This window comes from Antechinus flavipes, chromosome 5, assembly GCF_016432865.1.
Source record: "Antechinus flavipes isolate AdamAnt ecotype Samford, QLD, Australia chromosome 5, AdamAnt_v2, whole genome shotgun sequence".
Classification (NCBI taxonomy): domain Eukaryota; kingdom Metazoa; phylum Chordata; class Mammalia; order Dasyuromorphia; family Dasyuridae; genus Antechinus; species Antechinus flavipes.
Genome location: NC_067402.1, coordinates 128,885,602 through 128,909,188, shown reverse-complemented (window position 1 = coordinate 128,909,188; position 23,587 = coordinate 128,885,602). Strand labels below are relative to the sequence as shown.

The 23,587-nt window shown below is 34.4% G+C and overlaps 1 protein-coding gene across 2 annotated transcripts in view; it reads right to left on the bottom strand.

Moving 5' to 3' along the window:
• Window positions 1–2,390: 2,390 nt before the first annotated feature.
• CTTNBP2 (cortactin binding protein 2) overlaps window positions 2,391–23,587 on the bottom strand; it is a 184,619-nt gene continuing 163,422 nt past the window's right edge. For both annotated transcript variants that reach the window (XM_051962300.1, XM_051962301.1), the window contains one exon: window positions 2,391–3,556. In XM_051962300.1, coding sequence (XP_051818260.1) covers window positions 3,308–3,556 — 249 coding nt within the window. In that variant the 3' untranslated portion in view covers window positions 2,391–3,307. The remainder of the gene's footprint in view (window positions 3,557–23,587) is intronic.

The window sequence follows — 23,587 nt, the reverse complement described above, 5'->3', positions numbered from 1 at the left end:
GGCAAGTCATTTAATTTTGCTATAATTCCTTATTTCAGGAGATGATAAACATTCCAGTATCTTTGCCAAAAAAAAACCCCAAACCCATAAAAAAACCCAAATGAAGTTATGAAGAGTTGGAAATGACTAATAATAAAGACTAAAAAGGAACTTCTTTCCAGAATAAAATTTTGGAACTACTTTCCAAAGATTTATTTTTAATTAGTCTTTGAAAGCTTATGAGAAAACGAATAAAGTCTTAGGTTAAACTCTTCCTAGTTTTTGAAAGCTTATGAGAAAACGAATAAAGTCTTAGGTTAAACTCTTCCTAGTTTTTAATGCCCTTTCTTTAACAACTGTTATTCTTTTTAGTAAGGAAGTCCAGTTCTCTCCCTGAAGGCAGCAGATATTTGGAGTAGCATTAGAAAGAGAAAGGGATTCGAAATATAAAATATTGAACCTCAAGATGTTTTGATAGGTTTTTCCTATAATGATGAAATTTTCTATTCTTCTCTAGAAATTACTCTAATAATTAGGTATCATTGCTAAATATCAGTAAAGGAGGCTGGAGGAAATCTCTTGATAGTTATGATAATAATTATTATTTTACTATATAATAATTATTATTTTATTTTATTCCATTATAAAATTGCAGTGTGAGTAGAAGGCCATAGGAATCAGGGAAAGCTAAGGCCCAAGATCTTCCTCTGACACATTGATATTGCCTTGGGCCCAAGGTATTTTTCTAAGATTAAATTGCTAAAAGTTGCCCATTTGGATGGGGAAGAACTTATATATTGCGAGTTTTCTATACCATTATGTGAATAGAGAGATCCTCGATAGTTGCTAGATATAATCATGTATATATTGTCACGTAAATTATTATAGCTGATCACTTTGTACATTGAAAACAATAGATTTTACTGTATACTCCTGTGATCTAAAATTGTCACAGATCCATAGCTTTGCCTAAGGGCCAAATGTTAATTTTACTGATCAACAATATTTTGAAATGTCATGTATCAAACATATGTCTTTGAATTCCTAGTGAAAAGTGTTTTTACCATCTTTATCAAAATATAGTGGGTTACTTGATTTGGATAAAGATGTTACTGAAAATGCTTTTCTTTGTGGTAGCATCTGAAGGATATATGTGCTCTGGACACATGGATTCCTTTATTTTCAGCAAGGGGGATGCTACTTGCAAGTCTTGGGTCCTTCCCAACATTTCATTTCTTTTTGTCCTTTTCCATAACCTTTAATGACTTTGGCAGAGAGTAAGGTGTTGTACCTCGTCCTTATTTTTGCAGACTAGTGAGGCATCAATAATTAAGATTTTGAGATGTTATTTCTGGGCCCAAAGAGAGACCTTTTTTTGCTTCAGCCTTTCTAATGAACATTTACTAAGTACATATTTTTGCCCGATGCACTGATGATGAGTCTTCGTAAAGGTCAATCCAATATCAATGAAACTATATGTGTTTAAAAATAAACAACTTGTCTATGTTTTATATCTGTATTAACATTCTAATAGTAACTTGACATACAGTTCATTCTTTGCAATTAATTTTATAAATGAAACGCAGAAACCAAGTATGAGAAAATAAACTAGGTAATGAGATTTCTGTCTGCACAGAAAACAGAAAAAAAATATGGTTAGTAGAGACATATAAAAACTGAACATGTGCCTGATTAAATGCATCAATGAGAACAGAATTAAATGTTTCTTAATAAGTATAAAATCATGAAAGAAAGTGATTCACCTTCTACCTTTTATATTCAGAAAGCTGATATTTATTGGGAGGAAACTCATGGAAAGCTTTGTTTTTCTAAGAAAAGGCATTAAAACCCCAGGCAAAGCAAGGAAATTAACGTGTCCATTTGTTTCCTAATAACTAGTGAAATACCATTAGAAGAACAAAAAGAGAAATAATAACAATAATCATATTAGTAATAGTAACTTGCATTTATATAGCACTCAAAAATCTGCAAAGAGCTTTATAACTACTATCTCATTTTATCTTTATAACAAATTTGAAAGATAGGTGTTTTTAATGTCCTTTTATCAAGCAGGGGAAGGTGAAATGATTTACCCTGATCACTCAACTTGTAAGTGTCTGTGGCTAGATTTGACTTGGGTTTCCTGCTTTGAAATCCTTTGCTTTATTTACTGAGCCAACTAGTTTCCTCAATAAAAATGCAAATAGGTACAAAGGATTTTTACATATGTATTAACTGGCAGAAAAGTAAAGTTTGGTATGAAATGGCTCATGATGAGCAATTAATTATCTTATTGGGAACATAGTGTCTAATGCATTTTTGTATTTCTCACTGCTGATGCTGAAAAACATGGTGAATAAATGAACTAAGAGTAGCATGTTTAAAATAGGAAAATAATTTAACTTAATAAATGGATGTAAGTAAAACTTTTATTGTAATTTTTATGCAATAGATATTTCATTAGTAATTCCAGAGGGGAAAAAAAAAGCTAGTATATTTTCTTTACTTTTTCAAGACCTTTCCTTTTACTGGATCTAATGTAGATACTTCAGATTATTTCTAGAGTTATTTATTAAATTGCTTTTAAAAATATACCGGGGAAATAGAGGCATTTTTCATGTCCATTTAAGAGCAGAAATTTTATAAAAAAGATAACATATTTATTGCATTAGAATTTCATTCTTTACAGGAGGCATAATGCAAACTCATAGAATTAATTTACATGATACAACCAAATAGCAATGTAAGCAATATAAGAAAATCACAAAAACAGAATTAAACAGGCAGAGGTTGTGGTTAATCAAAATATTTAATATGGCTTGTAATGGAAAGAAATTGTGGTATTTTCAAATAGCTTGTTATTGCCACATTCCATTCACTCCCCATCAAGTAAAGATAAAATCATGATCTCCAGCTTTAAATTGCATGTACATTTGCTCTACACTAATGCTATACATATTTTGCACCACATAGTATGCAATGATATATAATTTCATTGAGTATGTATATACAGTATACAGATAATTCTGTGGCAATACCCCTGAATATCTTCAATTTAACGATTACAATTTTCATAATAGAAAACTACTTGAAAAGTTGGTGTAACTTCTTGATATTGAAGTTCAATCCTATAGAATTTCAAGAAAAAAGGAATAAAACATTGGCTATAAACAAGTTCTTTACATAAAAATTGAACTGTGGTCCCATACGCATACAATATGTTACAATGAAGCAATTTTTTTTAAAAAAAAAAGCTATTTACATCCTTTTCCCTTAGTTTTTATATGAAATATACAATTAGTAAATGGTGAGAAAGTTGTAGGCAGATCTATTTGTTTGTTTTTTCTATTTGCACGTTTTTGCGTAAGTTCCAAATCTCTTCTTTTGAGTTATTTACTTCTATTTGCCTTGTATTACTGCTGCTGTTGCTGCTGTTTCTTTTGGTGTTCTGAGTACATTGGGTGACTTTATTTTTAGGTACAGGGAGAAAAGATTTTACTCTTGAAACAGCCAACTCAGTTTTTGGTTTGCTGTTGCTGCATTCTCCAGTTGGACTGCTGCTGAGAGGACAGACATCCTATTGGGAATAGAGAACGTGAAACAGGTGTTAGTGATATTAGAAACTCAGCTGTGAACAAGTACAGAGGTAAAGAAAAAATTAACTAACATTCACCAGAAGCATTTTATTTTACATTGATGTTTAATTTATTTTTCAGTTTCTGATTTCCTCTATTATGCTTCCCCTTTGAGAAAACAAGAAAAGCAAAACCTGTTACAAATTAGTATAGTCAAGCAAAACAAATCCCCATATTGGCCATATTCAAGGGAGAAAAAAACCTCAATCCACAATGAGTCCAAGACCCTCTGGAGTTGGTGACAGAGCGAGCATGCTTTATCATGAATCCTCTGGATCTGTGGTTAGTCATTTTTGGGGATCAGAGTTCTAAGTCTTTCCAAAATTTTTGTATCTAGAATATTTTTGTTATTGTATTAAGTATCGTCCTACTTCTACTCCTTTTCCTTTCACATTTTATAATTTATTCATTCTTCAATTGATGGGCACTCTCTAAGTTTCCAGGTTTCTGCCATCACGAAAAGAGCTGCTATGAACATTTTTGTACATATGGGTTCTTTTTTTTTTTCTTTGATAACTTTGAGGTTATAGTTTCTTGACCATTTGTCATTTTCCTTTTTGGTAATGTTAAACCAATCAGATGGATATGAAGTGATATCTCAGACCCATTGTTTGGTACTTCAGATACCATTTCTTCTCTCTATTAGTGATATAGAACATTTTTTTAAGATGGATATTGGTGACTTAAATTTATTTCTCTAAAATTTGCCTATTCATATCCTTTGACCATTTACTACTTGGGAAAGAGCTCTTACAAATTTGACTTGGTTCCTTATATATCTTAGAAATGAGACCTATTTCAGGGAAACTTCATCTAAAGACTCCCCTACCCCATACATGCCAATTTTCTGCTTGTCTCTAATTGTAGTTTTAGTAGTTTTGTTCTTTCAAACATTTTTAAATTTTGTGTAATAAAAATTGTCCATTTTACCTCTTGTGAACTTTTCTTTCTATGGATTGGCCATGAACTCTTCCCTTATCCATAAATCTGATTGGTCATTTCTTCCATACTTCTTTAATAGTATCATCCTTTATGTCTAAATAAATATAATTATTTGGCCTTTATCTTAGTGTATGATATAAGGTGTTACACTATACCTAGTTTCTTCCAGATTGCTTTCTAATTTTCCTAAGAGTTTTTGTCAAATAATGAGTACTTGCATCAATAGCTGGGATCTTGGGGTTTATGAAACACTAAGGCCGCTAGCTATTACATGCATTTATTCTGTATACTCTGGACCTTCTTATTCTATTTCATTGATCAATCTCTCTATTTCATAGCTAGTATCGAACTGTTGATTACAGCTCTGTATTATAACTTGAGATCTGGTCAGGACCCCTTCTTTCCTACTTTAAAATACAATTTCCTTGATATTCCTGATCTTTGTTAGATTATCCAGATCACAATCTCTAAATGTAGGTTTCCTTTTCTTTTATCTTTCTATACTATTTCACTTGGTGATTTCATCAGCTCCCATGGATGAAATGAGTATTTTTATAATGATGCCTTTCAAATTTACCTATCCTTCCCTGACCTTTCTGCTGATGTCCAATCTTTTTTTTAATGTTAAACATGATAGAAATATGTTAAATCCAATATATGTATACATATTTATGCAATTATCGTGCCACACAAGGAAAAAAAAGAGAAGCAAAACAAAATGCAAGCAAACAATAACAAAAAGAGTGAAAATGCTGTGTTGTGAACACTCAGTTCCCACAGTCCTCTCTCTGGGTGTAGATGGCTCTCTTCATCACTGAACAATTGGAACTGGTTTGAATCATCTCATTGTTGAAGAGAGCCACGCCAATCAGAATTCATCATCATATAATCTTGTTGTTGCTGTGTATAATGATCTCCTGGTTCTGTTCATTTCACTCAGTATCAGTTCGTGTAGGTCTCTCCAAGGCTCTCTGAAATTATCTTGTTGGTCATTTCTTACAGAACAATAATATTCCCATCACATTCATTACCATAATTTACTTAGCCATTTCCCAACTGATGGGCTTCCATTCACTTTCCAGTTTCTTACTATTACAAAAGGACTGCCACAAACATTTTGCACATTTTCCCTCCTTTAAGATCTCTTTGGGGATATAAGCCCAGTAGAAACACTACTGGATCAAAGGGTATGCACAGTTTGATAACTTTTTGAGCATATTTCCAAATTGCTCTTCAGAATGATCGGATCCATTCACAGTTCCCCCAACAATGTATCAGTGACCCAGTTTTCCTATATCCTTTCCAACATTCGTCATTATCTTTTCCTGTCACTTTAGCCAATCCAAGAGGTGTGTAGTGGTATCTCAGAATTGTCTTAATTTGCATTTCTCTGATTAATAGTGATTTGGAGCACCTTTTCGTGTAATTAGAAATAATTTCAATTTTTTTAACTAAAAATTGTTTGTATCCTTTGACCATTTTGCTGATATCTCATCTTACATCTTTGTCTGCCTTTCAGACATCTGGAACTGATTTCCTTGTATCTCATTCTCAACATGACCAAAAATTAACTCATCATCTTTCGTCCAAACCTCTTCCTAATTTCCCTAATACTGTCAATACCATCATATTAGACCCTCAGCTCACCACCTAGATATCATCCTTGATTTCTCCTTCTCTCATTCCCCTACATCCAATTTATTGCCAAGGTCTGTTAATTCTACCTTTGCAATATCTTTCCAATGTGCTCCTTTCTCTTTTCCAATACCACAACCCTCCTAGTGCAGATTCTCATCACTCCTTGTGCCTGAAATACTGTAAGTCTACAGGTGAGTTTATCTGCTTCAGGTTTCTCCCTACTCTAGTCCACTCTCCATTGAGCTATGAACTGATTTTCCTAAAGACCATGTCACCTTCCCTACTCAATAAAGTCCAGTGGTTCCACATAAACCCTATTATCAAATATAAAATCCTCTGATATTCAAAACCCAATATAACCTCTCTTTCGCATTTAGAATCCAAGAAGACTTACACCTTACTCCCTACTACTATATCCTCTCTGATCAATGAGACCGGACTGCTTGATGTTCCTGGAAAAGGGCACTACAGCTCTCCTATCACTGGGTATCCCCCATATCTGAAATGCTCTCTCTTTATTTCTTCCTCTTAGCTTCCTTCAGGTCTCAACTAAAATCACATCTACAGGAAGTTAGGCTACACTTTTTTTCTGATATTCTGCCATTTTGACTGCATCCTCTAGTAACATTTTAGATGAGTATCTTTTAATAAAGACTCTAAAGGAGGAATGACTTTGCTATGCATCAAAAATCTGCCTAATATCTGCTTCTAGCAAATGCAGATGGAGATTTTAACTTGAGCTGGTAAAAAGACCTAAAAACTGTTTTAATACATGCCGTTGGGGCAGCTAGGTGGCGCAGTGGATAGAGCACCAGCCCTGAAGTCAGGAGGACCTGAGTTCAAATCTGATCTCAGACACTGTCTAGCTGTGTGACCCCTGGACAAGTCACTTAACCCCAATTGCCTCAGGAAAAAAAAAAAAAAAAAAAAAAAAAAAAAAACATGCCACCCACCTGTTTCCCTCCCTGATTATCCTTATTTCCTTTCTTGCAATAAGTTAATACATCTGTCTCCCCAAATGAATAACTGTTAAAACATAGTTACACAAAGAATTTGAAGTAGAAAATAAAATAAGAGGTTGTTATAGGAGTCTAAGAAAGATATGGTTAAAGTCTGATCAAATAAGAAAGAATTTAGTAAGCATTTACTATGTGCCATGAACTGTAGCAAGCATTTTACAAATATAATCTCATTTTACTCTCACAACAACCCTAGGGAAAAGGTGCTATTATTATCCCCATTTTACAGTTAAGTTATATTGCTGCTTGATGTTTGGGGACAGATTTGAACTGAGATCTTATTGACCCCAATCCTAGTACTCTATCAACTTTTAGTGACTGGCCCTCATGTTTACATACTTTATGAGTTTGGGTAGGATCGGCCTAGATCTATAATCCTTTTTCAACTGTGTGATTCTATCTGTGAGTACCAGACATAAGTGGTTCTGAAAGTTGAGGATGATGGAGTGATCTTCCTAAGATCCCTTCCAGAGGTAGGATTCTTTCTTGTTTTTCTTATGTAAATGGTCTCCAGTCACTAACTTAAGGCTCTTTCAATTGATATAGAATTTACATTTTCCTAATCATAATCTCAACTATGTTAAAGATGCATTATCTTTTGGAGGCTGTTTATAAAAAAAAAGCAGATAAATGAATGACATCTCTCATCCATACAAGTATTTATTAAGCTTTAATATGCACCAGACACTGTTAAGCACTTTACAAATATTATTTCCTTTTGTATTTTACACAACCAGTGGAGGTAGATGCTACTTATAGTGAAGAAAACTGAGGTATACAGAAGTTTGTCCAAGCTCATGCAGCTAATAATTTATTTTAGACCAGAATTTAATCAGATTTTCCTGACTCTAAGATAGTGATAGTGGGTGTTTTGTATTGCTCCTTTCTTCTTATATTGGCTTAAATGCAATTATCCTTACTTAGCTTATCACCAACAAGGAAGCTTTCCACAGAATAGAACCTAAGGTTTTTATGTTCACCATATTATGAAAGTAATTTGGTATCTTAAAGGAGTTACCACCTTCTTTTATTGATGAATATAAATAAGGTTTGTTTGGTGGTTGTTCTCCTATTCTGTGAAATAGGGACCTAAATGAGGCTCCTTGAAGGTCTAAGGGCTGTTTTAGTGTAGTGTCTGAATCTTGAACAAGTAGCACAGTTTCTGTTACATAGGAGTATAGTAAATGCTTATTTGTTGAATTTTCTGCACGCTTTTAGGTGAAATTTGAGTTGTGGATATGTCTGTTCAAAATGTTACGGTAAGATAACTGTATAAAGGAGGGAACTAGTAGATGACATGGATAAAAATTCTCCTGCCTCCTAGCAGAAATCCTTTGCCTCTGGTAGGAGATACCAACTATGTCTCAAGAGCTCCACATGATGCAGTAGACAAAACCACTGGCTTTGGTATCAGAAACATGAGTCTCAATTTCCTTATCTGTTTAATGAAGGGGTTGAACTAGACAACTTCTGAAATCTCTGCCAATACTAGATGGCCTAGGACATTGAGCCTGGAATTTAGGAATGTCTGAGTTGGCTGGATGACCCTACTAGGCAAATCATCTATAAAATGGGGATAGCACCCAGGTCACAAGGTATTGGAAGACTCAAATGGGATTTTTATTTGTTCATATACTCTTTTTTTGCAAACTTCAAACTGCTACATAAATGTTAGCTATTATTATCATTATCTGATTCAAAAAAAGAAAAACAACTTTAGATCAATAATTAAGGTTATTTTTCTTAAAGAAATGGAAAACATTTATCTGGAAGTTTTATATTAATCCTTAAAATGTGGCAGGATGGAGAGCAGTCTAGTCTGCACACCCCTTTAAGGGGATGGTTCTAAAATGACCAATTCTCATTGTAAAGATAATGAGTTTCTCTTCTGGGCAGAACAGAGGAGGAAATGGGTGAGAGGCCTTCAGATTGTGAATCTAGGAAGGTCACAGATACTGTGAAGTACTTTGGCTAAAGTCAGGCACTTTGCTCTGAAAAAGCACACCTCAGGCAAATAAACAGCTTTCAGAACAATACCTAAGATAGACTGATTATCTTCTAGGAGGCATAAAGTTGTGAAAATTGAGCCCTGTTGTAATACAAGTGTGCATTATTGCTCTCAATAGCTTGCCAATTCTGGCCAATTGAGTTTCAAAGTTCAGGAGGTAATGATAATCCTACTCCTTTACACTTGTACAGTGACTTAGAGGCTTCCAAAGCATTTTAATAAAATTTTTCTCTTTTTTTTTTTCCTTCACAGTTATCCTATCAAGTAGGCAGGGCTCATATTTATAATCTCAGGTTATAGCCTATAATGGTGTTCTCATATGTGACATAAAGGACTTATCCAAAGCTATACAGCTAACAAGGACTAAAACATAGTACCCAGGTCAAGGGAAGAGGTAGTCTTTATTGGTCACATGATATGGTATATCCCATTCAATTCTGGGAAGTATTTTATGGGAGTATTAAAAGTTGAAGCTTGTTAAGAGGGGTAGAGATATGATGACAAAAGTTTCAGAATGCAATCCTTATGAGGAACCAGGATGTTTAATCTGCAGAGGAATCGACTTGAGCCGGAACATGACTGTTGTTGAGTCATTTTTTCAGTTGTGTTTGATTCTTTATAACCCCATTTGGGGTTTTCTTGGCAAAGATATTGGAATGGTTTGCCATTTTCTTCTTGAGTGCATTTTATAGATGAGGAAACTGAACTAGCAAGATAAAGTGATTTGAACAGGGTCACCCAACTAGCATCTGAGGCTAGATTTGAACATAAACTCTCTGGGCCCTTAATTTCTTTATCTGTAAATTGAGGGGATTAGACCATCTCTTCTAGATGTAAATCTATGATAACCTTCATAATAAAAACTACAACCAATCCATGCCTGCCCTTTCTGATTATTCTTGTTCACATCCTCCTATAAAATAGGCTGCAGGTGGTTCACCCACTAAGCTAAGAACTACACACAAGTACCCTTCAACAGCTCATAGGCAATATAAGGATCATCTCTAACTTGCTATGTGACTCACTAGCCTTTCTCCCCCTCCTCCCCGCCCCCTAATTTCCAAAAAAATAACCCCAGGAGAGCGATAGAGAAGAAATGCAATCCCTATTTTAACATTCCCATTGTCAAGAGAGCAGAATAAAAGAAAACTGGCAAGATTATCTGATAAAGGAAATATGTTGTCTTCAATATATTTGAAAACAGCTATCATGAGATCCCAGAGTGCTTAAGTAATGAATCACTTAGGTCACAGAGCTAATAAGTATTGGAAGTGGTATTTGAATCTCTATATTACAGAATCCAAGTTCAGTGTTTGTCAACTACATTAAATTTCTTCTTGAAAGGATATCAACATGGATGGAATGATAGCCATAAAGATTATTGGGATAATGGGGAGCCTCATACAATAGAATTAGTTCTATTTAAAAGAAAGCAAATTGGATTATATTGAGCCCTTAACCAAAGCCTAAGATCCCAGAAACTAACTTCCTAAAACCAGTCTAGGAGCAGAGAGTACTTAAGTGACACAGAATTGCCAGCTCCCTTCCCTTTCTGCCTCTTATCCATGACCATATCAGCCATCCCTTTTCCCAGGCCCCATCAGACTCTTTGCTCCCCCTTTCCATTTTGTTTTCTGGAAGCTTCATTTAATTATTATTTTTCTCTTCATCATAGACCTTTGTTTTCTTGCACATGTTCCATTGCTTCTCATTTATATAGAATCAGCTTGCACAGAAGACATTACTTCTCTGCTCATCCTGATTTGTCTTCGATATGCATTTGTGCATGTCACCTCAACACTTTGGCCCTAGAGGAGGAGAAAGCATGTTCCTTTCCCCTCATTGTCTCTTCTTGACCCTCAATTGCTCTCACTCAATAATTTTTCCTTCTTGTTCAAGTTTTAGTGGTTTGGAAGTGTTCAGAGAGTACTGTCAAATAGTTTAGTGCCTGGATCATAATATTCTTCTTCATCCCAAACCCTGCCTTTTACTCGAAGATATCAGTTTTCACATTAACAATGTCCCTTCAAACACTCTGGACTTCCAGTTCAAATTCTTCATCTCCCTTCACTTAATTCTTTACTTTACCTCGGTAAACACACACATGGAGAGTCATGTCTTTGTCCTCAGCATTGTCTACACGTATTCCACTTCCAGTATTAAGAACTCATCAATTATAAACTCCACATAGTCCTTACTGCATCTTTCCTAATTAACTCTAATATAGAAGGGTCAATCATAGCACCCAATATCCCAGTGTGTCCCAAAGCAGATTAAAAAGTAATTGGAAAATATTTAACAAAACATATAAAAATACAATAAAAAACAATAAAAATACATAGATAATATTACATCCAGGAACTATTTTAAAGGAAGCCTTAAGCTGGAGTTTGTCCCTGATGAATTATCTAGCCCTAATCTTTCTCCTGATGGACATTTGAAATCAGAGTCTCCACTGACATTTTAAACTTGGCATATCTAAAAACAGAACTCATCTTTCTTCTGAACCCTTCCCTCATTCTAACTTCCTTACTTTTCTGAGGGTACCCCCATCCTTCCAAATATCCAATTTCATAGGCTCCAAATCATCTTCCATACTTCCATGTGTTTTATTTCCTCTCCATATCGAATTAAATACCTGCTATCTTTGAATCTGCCAGATGTATGCATAGATCATGGACTTGCTCCACATTCAATGTATACCTCTATCCAGCTCCATAACATTTCTTGCATCTGTCTCCTTAGTTTCTGAACTTTCTAGTTGAACTCATCATGTCTTGCCCTCTAGCTCAAATTTCTCTTCCATCCCCTTTGTAGCTGGCAAATGAATATTCTTAAACTATAGGACCCTGGAAGCTCCTAACTGCCTCTAGTAGAATGTCTGTTTGGCATTGAAAGTCTTTCAAAACTAGCTCTAGCTTTCCTTTTCACACTTATTGCTCCTTAATCCCCTTTACAATCCACTTTCCAGCTAATCTGGCCAATTGTTGTTCCTTTTTTCAAGACACAATGTTGTTCTAGAGCATGAACATACTGGTTTTTTGTTGTTGTGTTGTAATGGTGGTGGTCTTTTTTTTTTTTTTTTAAATTCCACTCTTTGGTAGAAATCCTAGCAGCCTTCAAGGCTCTGCTTGGGTGTCATTTTCTATATGAAAGGCTTTCTGGATTTTTCACTAGTGCCTCTGCACATGACTTTCATTTATATTTAATGGCATATATTTAAATGTACTTATTTGCATCTGTTACCTCCTAATAGAACATAGCCTTTGCTCTCAAAATGTGTTCTATTTAATTTTTTTCTTTTTTTACTCAGAGCCTAACATGGTGCCCATAATAGATGGTTAAAAAAGGTTTACTGGATGAATTTCTAACTATTAGAATTGATTATAAATCAGAGGTAAGCACTACATCATTAGAAATATTCTAGAAATTCCTCAATGATAATCTCTTAGGGATATTTGGAAGGTCTTTTCATAGAGAATAAGATATAATAAGATGAATTTTACAATAATGTATAAACAGAACAAGTTTTTTTCCTCTAATGTTCTCTAGCGTCATGTGTGGTTTTTGTAATTTTCCAGTTAAATGAAGATTAAGTACCTCTTATGCACTTTCCCTGCCTTAGAAAATTACTAGCTATGTAAACATGAACAGTCACTTAAGTTTTAACATAGAGATAATAATAGCACATATCTATCTCCCAAAGTTTTTATGAGGATCAAATGATAACATGTATATTTTATAAATCTTAAAATGCTATGTAAATGATGGCTATTATTATTTCTAAGAAATGCTTTATTTCCCTTAAATAGTTAAAGCTAGATTCAATAGATTCCAAACTTAGGGGGAAAGCAGCTATATCTCTAAAGTTGTATATCCTCCACCACAGAGAAAGTCATTTAAACACATCATCCCAGCTCTTCCTTCAGTTATGAGACCAGCCAAGGAAAATAACCATATTGCATCAAACTTCTGGAAAAAGTTGGACTCTGACCTTACCCAAACTTATACTATCGGAAATGTGAGCTGGCATGAACATTTAACCAGAAAGCTCCTGAAAGCTGACCTGTCTTATAGATAGCTGAGATGAATAGATCAGTCAACAGGATATATGGCAGATCCAGAAGAGAGTTAAAGGTGGACACTAGGATATTTACCTGTCCTATATCTCTGATAGGGAATAAAAAGCAAAACAAAAGATGGCAGTTATGTCAACCAAAATACAGGGTGTATGGCATGGCCCTAGGTATTGTAAAGTTTGCTTCTAAATCAAGAATGAAACTAGTACTTTCCCCCAAGAAGTTTATAATCCATATAAAGAGACCAAATTAATACAAAACAATAATTAGAGAACCATGAAACACTAGACTGGATGGTACCGCAAGACTCCATCAAAAGGAGAGAGGCACAGTTACCCACAGAGGTCAAAGTCCTTCATAAGGGGCTAAAACTTGCTTTTGGATGCCGCAAGTATAAGGAGAGCCATGAAGGAAACAGATTCTTGGCAAATAAGAACCACCTGCAGAAATATAAGTGTGAGTCGAGGAGAAACTTCTCTGGCACTTTGAAAACAGCTTGGGAATATAAAAAATCCTAAAGACATACAAACCTAAAGGAATCCTGCAAAACCCAAGATGTCTTTGCCTAAAAGCAAAAATAGGGAAATTGCTTCCCGGTGCTATGAGAACAGTATAGTCAAAAAACTTTGAAAGAGCAAAAGTCAGTTGGCTAAGGCAATTTGGTGGCTAGTCCTTTTTTGCATGTTAATTTCAAGGAATAGAAAGGGTTTCTTCATTTCCACCCTAACCATGTCACAATACTTAGCCCAAGGGTAACTGGCAACTCTAGAGTTTATGGTTAAGATGCAGGAGAATTTACTCTCCACTCTTGGTTTCTTTAGCTTGCTCTGGTTTTTCTCATTTGTAAAGCGGACATGTTACAGCACACCAAGATCACTGAGAATGGAGGAATCCAAAGATTACTCATGGAAGACAAAGTTCCCAGTCTTTAGTAGCTGTGAGTTTAAAGGAAGAAGACTGTACAAGACCATAGAATTTAGAGTTACAAAAACCTTTTAAATAGTCTAGTACCACCCTACTTGCCCTGTACTTCCCCCCATGTTTTATAGTTAAGAAAACTAAGGCCAAAGAAGGCAAAGTGATTTACCTAGAGTCTTAAATGTAGGGGAAGGTTCAGTGAAATTTAAGGGAAAAAAATTAAAGGGACTGCCAATATTGAAGGAATATAAATCAAGGGATGTTAGGTAGAATATTGTGGAATACAGAAAAGCAGCAGAAAAACTGGAGGGCCTTTAGAAAGCTAGAGTCTAAAGAAAGGGATATAGCTTTATGGTCCTTTTTAGCTTTAAATCTACAGTCATATGATTGGGATGTTTGCCTTTCAGTAATTGCCAAGTAACTGCTATGCATATACAATGTCATACAAGAGAAAGTAGAAGTTGTTAAGGGAGACATCATCACTTTATCAGAGAGAATGAAATATTTCTTTGAAAAAAAGCTTTAAGGTAAACACAAGAAAGTGGGGTGGTAGAAGCATCTAATGATACACTTGGACAACAGGGGAAATAGATCCACTGAACACTTGGGGGTGGCTGTACCGGTATTTGAGCAATGGAATGTCTTATACTTTTCATTTGTCCAACTATTCATGACCAATTTGGAATTTTCTTTAAAAGAGACTGGAGTTTTTTTTTGCCATTTCCAGATCATTTTTACAGATGAGGAAACTGAGGCAAATAGGATTATATGACTTGGCCAGGGTCAGATAGCTAGTAAGTGTGTTGAGCCCAGATTTCAACTCATTTTCATGACTCTAGGCTTGCCACTCTATCTACTGCACCACCTAACAGCATTCAATAATGAAGCAAGCAGTAATACATAAACATTCAAAGAATCAGCAAATGAAAAAATATGCAAAAACCATTTCCAAAAGAATTGTGAATAATGCACATTGGGAAAAATAACAACAAAGCCAGCTGTATATTTATAGCCTAAAACGAAGTAAAAAAAAAAAAATGGTTATTGTTCTAGTGGGTCCTATAACTAAACATCCCTCCAAGGTAATATCCGTCATTAAAGGTTAATTTTTATTTCCAGTCAGACAATCATTACAGCATTTGCCTATGTGGAAAATTGTCCTAGAGGGTCCCTATAGGTACTAAAGGCCAATTCTGGTGTAGCAAGCCCCAAATGTTGTGAGTACTCTGCCCTCATTCTCTCAGAGGCTGAGGCAATGTAGAGAATATTGTGCCTCTAAGTATTAGAAGTAGGTTTCTATACCTTTGAACTAACTCACCTATTATAAAAGATAAGATCATTCACTAGAATTAGTTTGTTAATCATTAGCAGTTGGTAGGGGAAATGAGAGTACAGTAGAGAAATACATCTCATCTTCTCAGACATATCCCTACAAATTTAAGTTCTGAGATAGCATTTTTATGTGGCTTAGCATAATAGGAAAACCAAACAAACAATGTTTTTTTAGAACCCAGGGGAACTGGGTTCGATTCTCATGATCTTTATGACATTACACAAGTTATAACCTTTCTGGGTTTCAATTCTCTCATTTACATAACTAAGGCGTTGGATTATATGACCTTTGAGGTCCCTTTCCAGCCTTAGACCTGCCTAGATTTCAGCAAAGCATTTGACAAAACCTCTCATACTATCTTTATGGACAAAAAAGAGACATATATGCTAAGAAAGTTGGTGACTTATGATGATAGTTATACTTATGATAGTTATAATACATGTGGTCCATTTTATGTTTTTCCCTTTCTTCTTTTTTTAAAAAATAATTTCAATTTGGAATTTTTGTAAGTAAAATGATTTTTGTAAGTAACTTCTATTTTCCTTCTTGATTCTGTTGGGAATACTTTGTTTAGTTAGATATATTGCCACGCTTTCTTTAAATTCATTTTATCCTCTATTGCTTCTGTCTGCTTTGAGTCAGTACTACCAATAATCATTCATCACCCTTCATAAGATTAGAGATAAATTACACTCTTGTGTAGTATTGCTTTTGGCAATCATGTCTTTCTGTTGGGCAAGTTTACTGACTAAGGGTATCTAGGCTTTTTTGGTGACCTTGTTTTGACAGTTAATTTACATTAGTTTAACTTCTGGATGAAATTTTTAGCATTACTATTGTAATTTCTATTGTTCATATCTAATTTTTGATTTTTAAATAACTTTTAAAAATAATTTAAAATTGTTTTGTTATATGGAGAACCATGTTTAAGTTGATACACTTGTGAGGGAGATGATGGACATAAAAAGTATCTGAAGAAGAAGATACAAAAAACATATAAACAATCTTGAATTCTCAGTAAAGGAAAAAATGACCTAGAGGACATAAATAACTACCAACCTATATACTTTTTTCCCAACCTATTCAAAATCTTTGATAATTATATATACATTAAGGGAAACTTCAATGAAGGTGCTAGGGAACAAATAAGGACTTGCAATAAATATTCAACTATGGACTATGTCTTTATCACTGGAAAAAGGTAGAGAATAGAAGATCTTTTGACTACAAACCAAAAAAATCCATTGGTAGAACAAAATACCATTTTACGGAATCTTTTATAGTAAGACATTTCCTATTTAAAGATCATGATAATTCAGAATTTCTTTGAAGATGTAACAATAGAAGTTATCCTGTTCAATAATCCTCTGATTCCAAACAAAGACATATGTCAGTGTGATGAAGGAAATATAACAGATTCTAAGTCAAAGAGGGATACCCTATGTAAGATCTTCTAGATGCTTCTCCTTGTAGCTGACATTGTGTAAGTTATATCAAATATATAATTATTCTAAGGAATTCAACATCTCCATCCTAAAAAGAAAGGCCAAATTGATGAAGGATATCTATTGCCCAAATTTCAACATGTATTTAGAAGGCCATTCTCCAGAGTCCATCCAAATATGTACATGTGAAGAGATAATATTAATGAGGTGGGCCAGACTTGAGTAAGATGAGTAAAGTGGGCTAGATTGTTTTCAGGAAGTCTCATAGTTTTTATTAACTCAAGCTTTTCATAAAAGTAAAATTTCATTTTTATACATCTTATCTTATATAGCAGAGAAACATGGCAAAGCTATAGTATTACTCTTGTTGAATGCTAAAGGAAAGTACATATATACAGAGGGGCTCATTATGGGTTTCAACACACAAATAACATGTAGCTCCTTAGAAAAACAAGAATAGCACCATACAATTGGTATGGCGGGAAGACAAGATAGCTTGGTCACAAGATGAGAACAATATATAACAAAGTGTACAACTAGAGTGCTCCATGAGCACCTGCAAGATTTTGAGAGGAATACTTCCATCATGATCACTACTGATGAACTTTTTCAAGAATATAGATAGGATTCAAGGAGGATGGATTCTTTTTGCATTGCTGGAGGGGACTTGCAAATCAACGAGAACCATAAATGGGTTTTCTAATGGGAGAATAATTTATATATATTTTTTAATTTTTAATTTTTACCTTTTTCTCACAACTTTTTACCTTTTCTGAATTTGGGAATCAACAGTAAGATAGTTTTATCCAGAGTGCCTAAGACAAAAAGTACAAGAACCTTTGTGAATAAAACAAAACAAAATGTGGCTAAGCTACCAATTAAGAGGAAAAATTATATCCCAGGTTTTTATGTTTGTATGAAAATAAAATCACAGATTTACATCTACAAAATGTAAATCACCCTCTCATTTTAGAGATAAAGAAACTAAGGCCCAAAAGATAAATTTGCCTGATGGCCTATTTAGTAGTAAGTAGCAGCAGCAGTATTGGCCCAAGTTCTCAGATTGCAAATCCACTGCTTCAACATACTTCTGCTAACTTAGAACAAAGTTTGCCAGGGTGTGGCTGGGATGTCCTCTGATGTATACAGTAATTACAGATGAAAACTGATAATGAGGATGGAACAATATGGAAAATGAAGTGTTGAAGCACTAGCCATTTAATTTGTTTATGTGTCCATAAGAAAGTTACTCATAAACACTGAGGCAAGAACTATATAATTTAAAATGCTAGATATGCATTTCATTGAAACTTTTTTTTAAGGCAATTGCGGTTAAGTGTCTGAGAACAAATTTGAACTTGGTTGCTCCTGACTCCAGGGCCAGTGCTCTATGTACTGTACCATGTAGCTGTCCAAAAGCATTTTTCTTTAAAAGATGATATTCATTACTTTATTCCACACTCCAACCCACTGAACAACACAAAACATGACTTGTGGGTCCTTCTTAATGTTTTTCAAATATCTGTAGAAAATTAAACTAGCTGCATGAAAAAAGGGAATTGATTTGTTATAGAGTTTTAGTTTGCATGCAGACATTAGGGAGTCACAGTAGTGAATATATGAAAGGAGGCATTTATTATGTGTCTTGTGATTATCTGGTCATGGTGAATAATTGAGTTAAAGTGAAGGGAATGACCCATCTGCTAAGGCATTATTGAGAAACAGATGGCACAGAAACTGAGAACAGTTAAATTCTCTCCATGCTTGAATTCCCATATGAAATTACGGCTTCTTAAAATGTAACTAGCCTATTGGACTTAGCAGCATCACCCCAATTTGTAATTCTACTGGGAAAAGCAGCAAATAAAAATAATCGTAAAAATCTTTGAAAATATGATGGGCTACAAAATGACAGATTGAGAAGGATATTCATCATTGAGAACAACAGGGAGGAAAGTTCGTGAGTCTTAGATTAAAAAAAAAAATCTTGCCATTATGTGTAAATGGGAATTGGTATGTGTGACTATGAGGAAATGTGTCAAAGAAAGGAAAATAAAGCATTCTGTTCATATTAATCCTCAGGGAAGAAACTATTTATATCCAAGAAAACATACAAAAATCCCCTTCTTCAACGGATCTATGATCTTTTCGATGTAGGTATTCCCTCTGCTGGGACATGTTTCTATAACACAGCCATGATTTCCCATCTTGGGTAATTTGTGTCCATGCTTTCCAAAGGATCCACTTTAAAAAAAAAAAGTGTAAGATCACTTTGTTTATCTCATGGATACAATGTAGCATTCACACTGTTTACCCGGCACCCTTGTTGGTTAAATGACTAGTTTCAAGGCTAGTATCTGTGTTATATTCCTGAGTCCGATTCACAGGATCCAAAGATAACACACTCTCCTTTCACTTCCATTTTATAGAATCCTTTGTTTCATTGTTACTCAAGGCTCAGGTCAGATGAAATATTTCTTGATCTCCCAGCTTCTATTTTCCTATGCCCTGCAAAAATTACCTTATATTCATTTACTTTATATACATTTCAATGTATATATGTTTCTCCCAAGAGAAATAGACTCCTTGAAGGCAGGCCTGTTTCATTTTCATTGTGGCCTTAGCACTCTGTACTTGGCAGAAAATGCTTCCTGACTGATTACAATGGGAACAGACTGGACCTAGGTCAGTGAGGTACAGAATGTGACCAGTGTACTGTCCATTAAATAAGGAGAACTAATTACTGAAAAGTAAAAAAGAGTTGAAATTATTCTTTCAGAAATGGTGTATCATTAGACAATTCAGAAATGGGAGAGGTAAATAACAATGCTTATTAAAATTCATATTAGTATTTAAACCTAAGACTCAAATATTACTAGAACCATAAAATCTTAAGATTATAGATTAAGAGCCTTAGGAGGCTCTTAGAGCCCTTCTGGATTAGAGGTTTCCCAAGTATAGCTGCACCCAGATGAAAATGTTACTGGGATATATTTAACAAAAGTAAAAATATAAAACAATACAGTTCATGTTCATTTACTTAGTATGTGGCTCTCCTGAATTATCTGTTTATATTTGATATCACTGATCTAGACTAACCACTTCATTTTGCAGATGAAGAAATTAAGGCACAGAGAGTTAGTGACTAGTCACATGGATATGCTGTAGAATTAAGATATAAACTTGCATCTTTTGATTATAAATCCAGTTTTTTCCTTCATCCTTTGCTATTTTTTTTGGGGGGGGGAAGGGAAAGAACTCGTGATTTTATTGGTGGAGAACAATTTAAATGAAGAAGCTTCTTATGATGAATGGGAAAAAAAAACATTTATTGTATATGTTTACTATAGGAAAATCATTGTGTACAGCACTAGGAAAACAAACAGAAAAGCAAAACAAAGAGCTTACATTCTGCTTGGTCACTTAATAGCCCAAGAGAATTGCTTAGGAATATTGCAAGGGCAACTTAGATGAGTTACCCAGCCAATGTGTTGGACTTACTCTGAGGTGGGCTTTCTATCCAGAATGCTGAATCTACCCTTCTCCTTTCCTAATATTCTTCTTAAAAGTGTAAGATCACTAATATTTATGAAATCAGAAACATTCAAAACTTTTAGATGGTAGAAGCTATGATGTGAAGAGATAATGAGTTTCAGCAGCAGCTTTTGCTAAGAAATGTAGATGGGAGATAGAATTCTTTGTAGGAGAAACAGCAAATAAGCCAGACTAGCCTGAAGTACAATGTGTGAAGAGAAATAATATTGTGTGATAAGTCTAGAGATGTAGACTAGCCAATGAGTCTATGGGCAGGATATCAGGTCAAGGTAGAAGAGATTCAAGTATGATAAGATGTGAACATTTTTATAAATACTGACCATGATATATAGACAGTAGGTAGAATCAAAGAAATTCAGAAAAGGATTGGCAAAGAATACAGTGATGGAGGGACTGAAGTTTACTATGAAAAGAGAGAGTAAGTATAGAGTGTGGAATAGTAGAAATGTGTTTAAAGGGAAATTTCATTTAATTATTTTGGATGAAAAACATTTCTGAGAGATAAATTCTCAGGTGTGGCTATGTCTACGAAAGACTAATATGAAGAACGATGGACATCATTGTCGAGTTGAAGAGGTTTAAGAATTATGAAGCCAGGAGTGAGCATCAAAGATGCTGATCTTATAAAAGATGAAGTTGAGAAAAGAAATGTGAGCTAAGTGGTACAATGATTAAGGAAACTGGAGAACTGACCTACAAGATGGAAAATAGAAGCAGAAAGTGGAATATCGTTTTAGTTCAATCATCTAACCTTTGATTCTCATAGAAACTTGTGATTTGAATTTTTAAGTTTTCTTTCTGCCCTATAAAACTAGAGTTAGCTAGGGGGATGGAGATAAGGAAAGTCAATTCCTCTGTGAAATCTAATAGTGTTTCCAAAGTCATTTTCTAGTCAAGAACAAAAAGGAAGAGAATATAATTCCAATGAAATCAAGTCTTTGATTTGAAAGCGAAGGACAAAAGGGTTTGAAAAAAAGCATTCAACCAAGAAGATGCTGGTTTGGTCATAGACACCTCCACTTTCTGAAAAAAAAAAGAAAAGCAAAGGTATAATAGCTTCTGCCCTTACATACAAGAAAAGATGACAAAAGAGTGTCACTTTGCCACCTGCTGGTTGGTGATATTATAAGTTCCTGTAATCTGGACATGACATAGGGGAAAACCCATGCTGTAATCTTTTTTGGAGAGGAGAGGGGGGAGAAAAAGGAATACAAGGGATATTTATTCATTTATTATTGTCTCAGTTTACATTCTTTCAATTTCCCTCTTATGCCAGTAAAGTGAACAACTGAAAGTTGTAAAATGAAAGGTCATTATTATGAATTTCCTTTTAAGGCAAAGTAAGCTGTCTTGAAATGCAATGAGTTTAGCCCACTTCCAATAATATTCTATTTAGACGATGTCTTATTGTAGTAATTCCAAGATAAAGCTCAAAAGGAACTTGTAGCATGAGGAATCTATACTAGATTGTCAAATAAGGCCGCCCGGTCTTTCACAATCAATACTGTATGTGGGGTACTGAAGTGTCTCCCCCACAGAAATCAAGGGTCTACAAAGAGATGTTATCTAAACTTTCAAAGCTAGGGCCTTAGATACTGCGTCTTAAGCTACCAGTTTGCTTAACTAGATTATGGAAGTGAAACAGACCTTAGAAACCACCAAACTTAACTGCCTTAATTTACAGGTGAGAAAAGGGAGGACCCAAAGAAACTAGCCTATGGTCCCATAGCAAGTTGAGAGAACAATCAGTACTAGAATTTAGATTACTTTCTACTGCCTCAGCTTGACATCTCACACAGGATAGTTTTTCTATGCTACAAAATCAGCAAGTGCTAATAGCTCTTGTTAAGTGGAGTTTCACAATGTAAACATTGTGGCTTTAAATCCATTCCAAATGCTGGTTAGAGACTCTGGAATTTTCATATTATCTGAAATCATCTTGTCTAAATCACTTTATTTTTAATGTGCCCTTAGTCAAAATTTTGCTCATCCAAAAATAAAAACACAAAATATGATAAAACATTATGGAATATCACTAAATAGCATTTAAAGAAGGAAAAAGTCTACATTTTAAAAAGAGAGAGAAAAAAACCTCTTCATGCCCTGATATTAAAATTAACTCACTTAAATAATTTCAGTTGTATCCTACTGGGACATAAGACTAATGAGAGAGTGAGAAAACTTTGGAGTCATGGTGATGCTACGGGGACAGATAAACATTAATAAATGATTTTTCTCCCAGTGTCCAGTTCATATCCTGGTTGATTACACTGCTTCACATTGTTCTTTGTGTGACCTAGGGGGATGTAAAAAAGTAGAACAGGGATTAAACTGAAACCGGCAAAACCCAGTGTGCAATTCAAATACAGTGAGTGAGTGACTCTTAAGGCTCTACTCCCACAAGTGATTTTGTATGACGTTCATAAATAGTTTCTATAAGAAATCATATCTAACTTTCAGTAAGTAAATCCAAAAGCTTCCCAGCTATCTAAAATTAATTCTACTTAAATCTTTAATTTGCCTGATTTTCATTCAAGCCTCCAATACTAATGCATATTAATATATGCTTTTATATTTAGTGATTTCAATGTAAAATTGTGTATGGATGGTAAAAAATGTGTTGGAAGATGTGGTTCTGAATTAATAAAGAAGGCTTGTAGAGTACACAGAAGCTTTGTATACCATGAATACATCTAGGAAAGATTTAGAAATGATTGGAGGTGGCAAAGACCAAATAACTAAATGTGAAATTGATATATTTTAATATAGAAGAAACAGTTTATTACTGATGGAGATAATGATTCTTCAATCAACTGTCCACTTAGAGTCAGGTCACCAATACATTAGAACAAAGACCATAATTAATAACAAACCTGAGGGAAAACCAAAAATGACAAAAGAAATGAGATAAGAAATTAGAAGGGGAAAAAAAAGGCAAGAAATAAGAATGAAATTAAAATGAGATATTTGGTGAATGTAAAAGAAAGATAATGATCTCACTTTTAAGTACAGTTTTTTTTTGTTATCTCCAGCCTC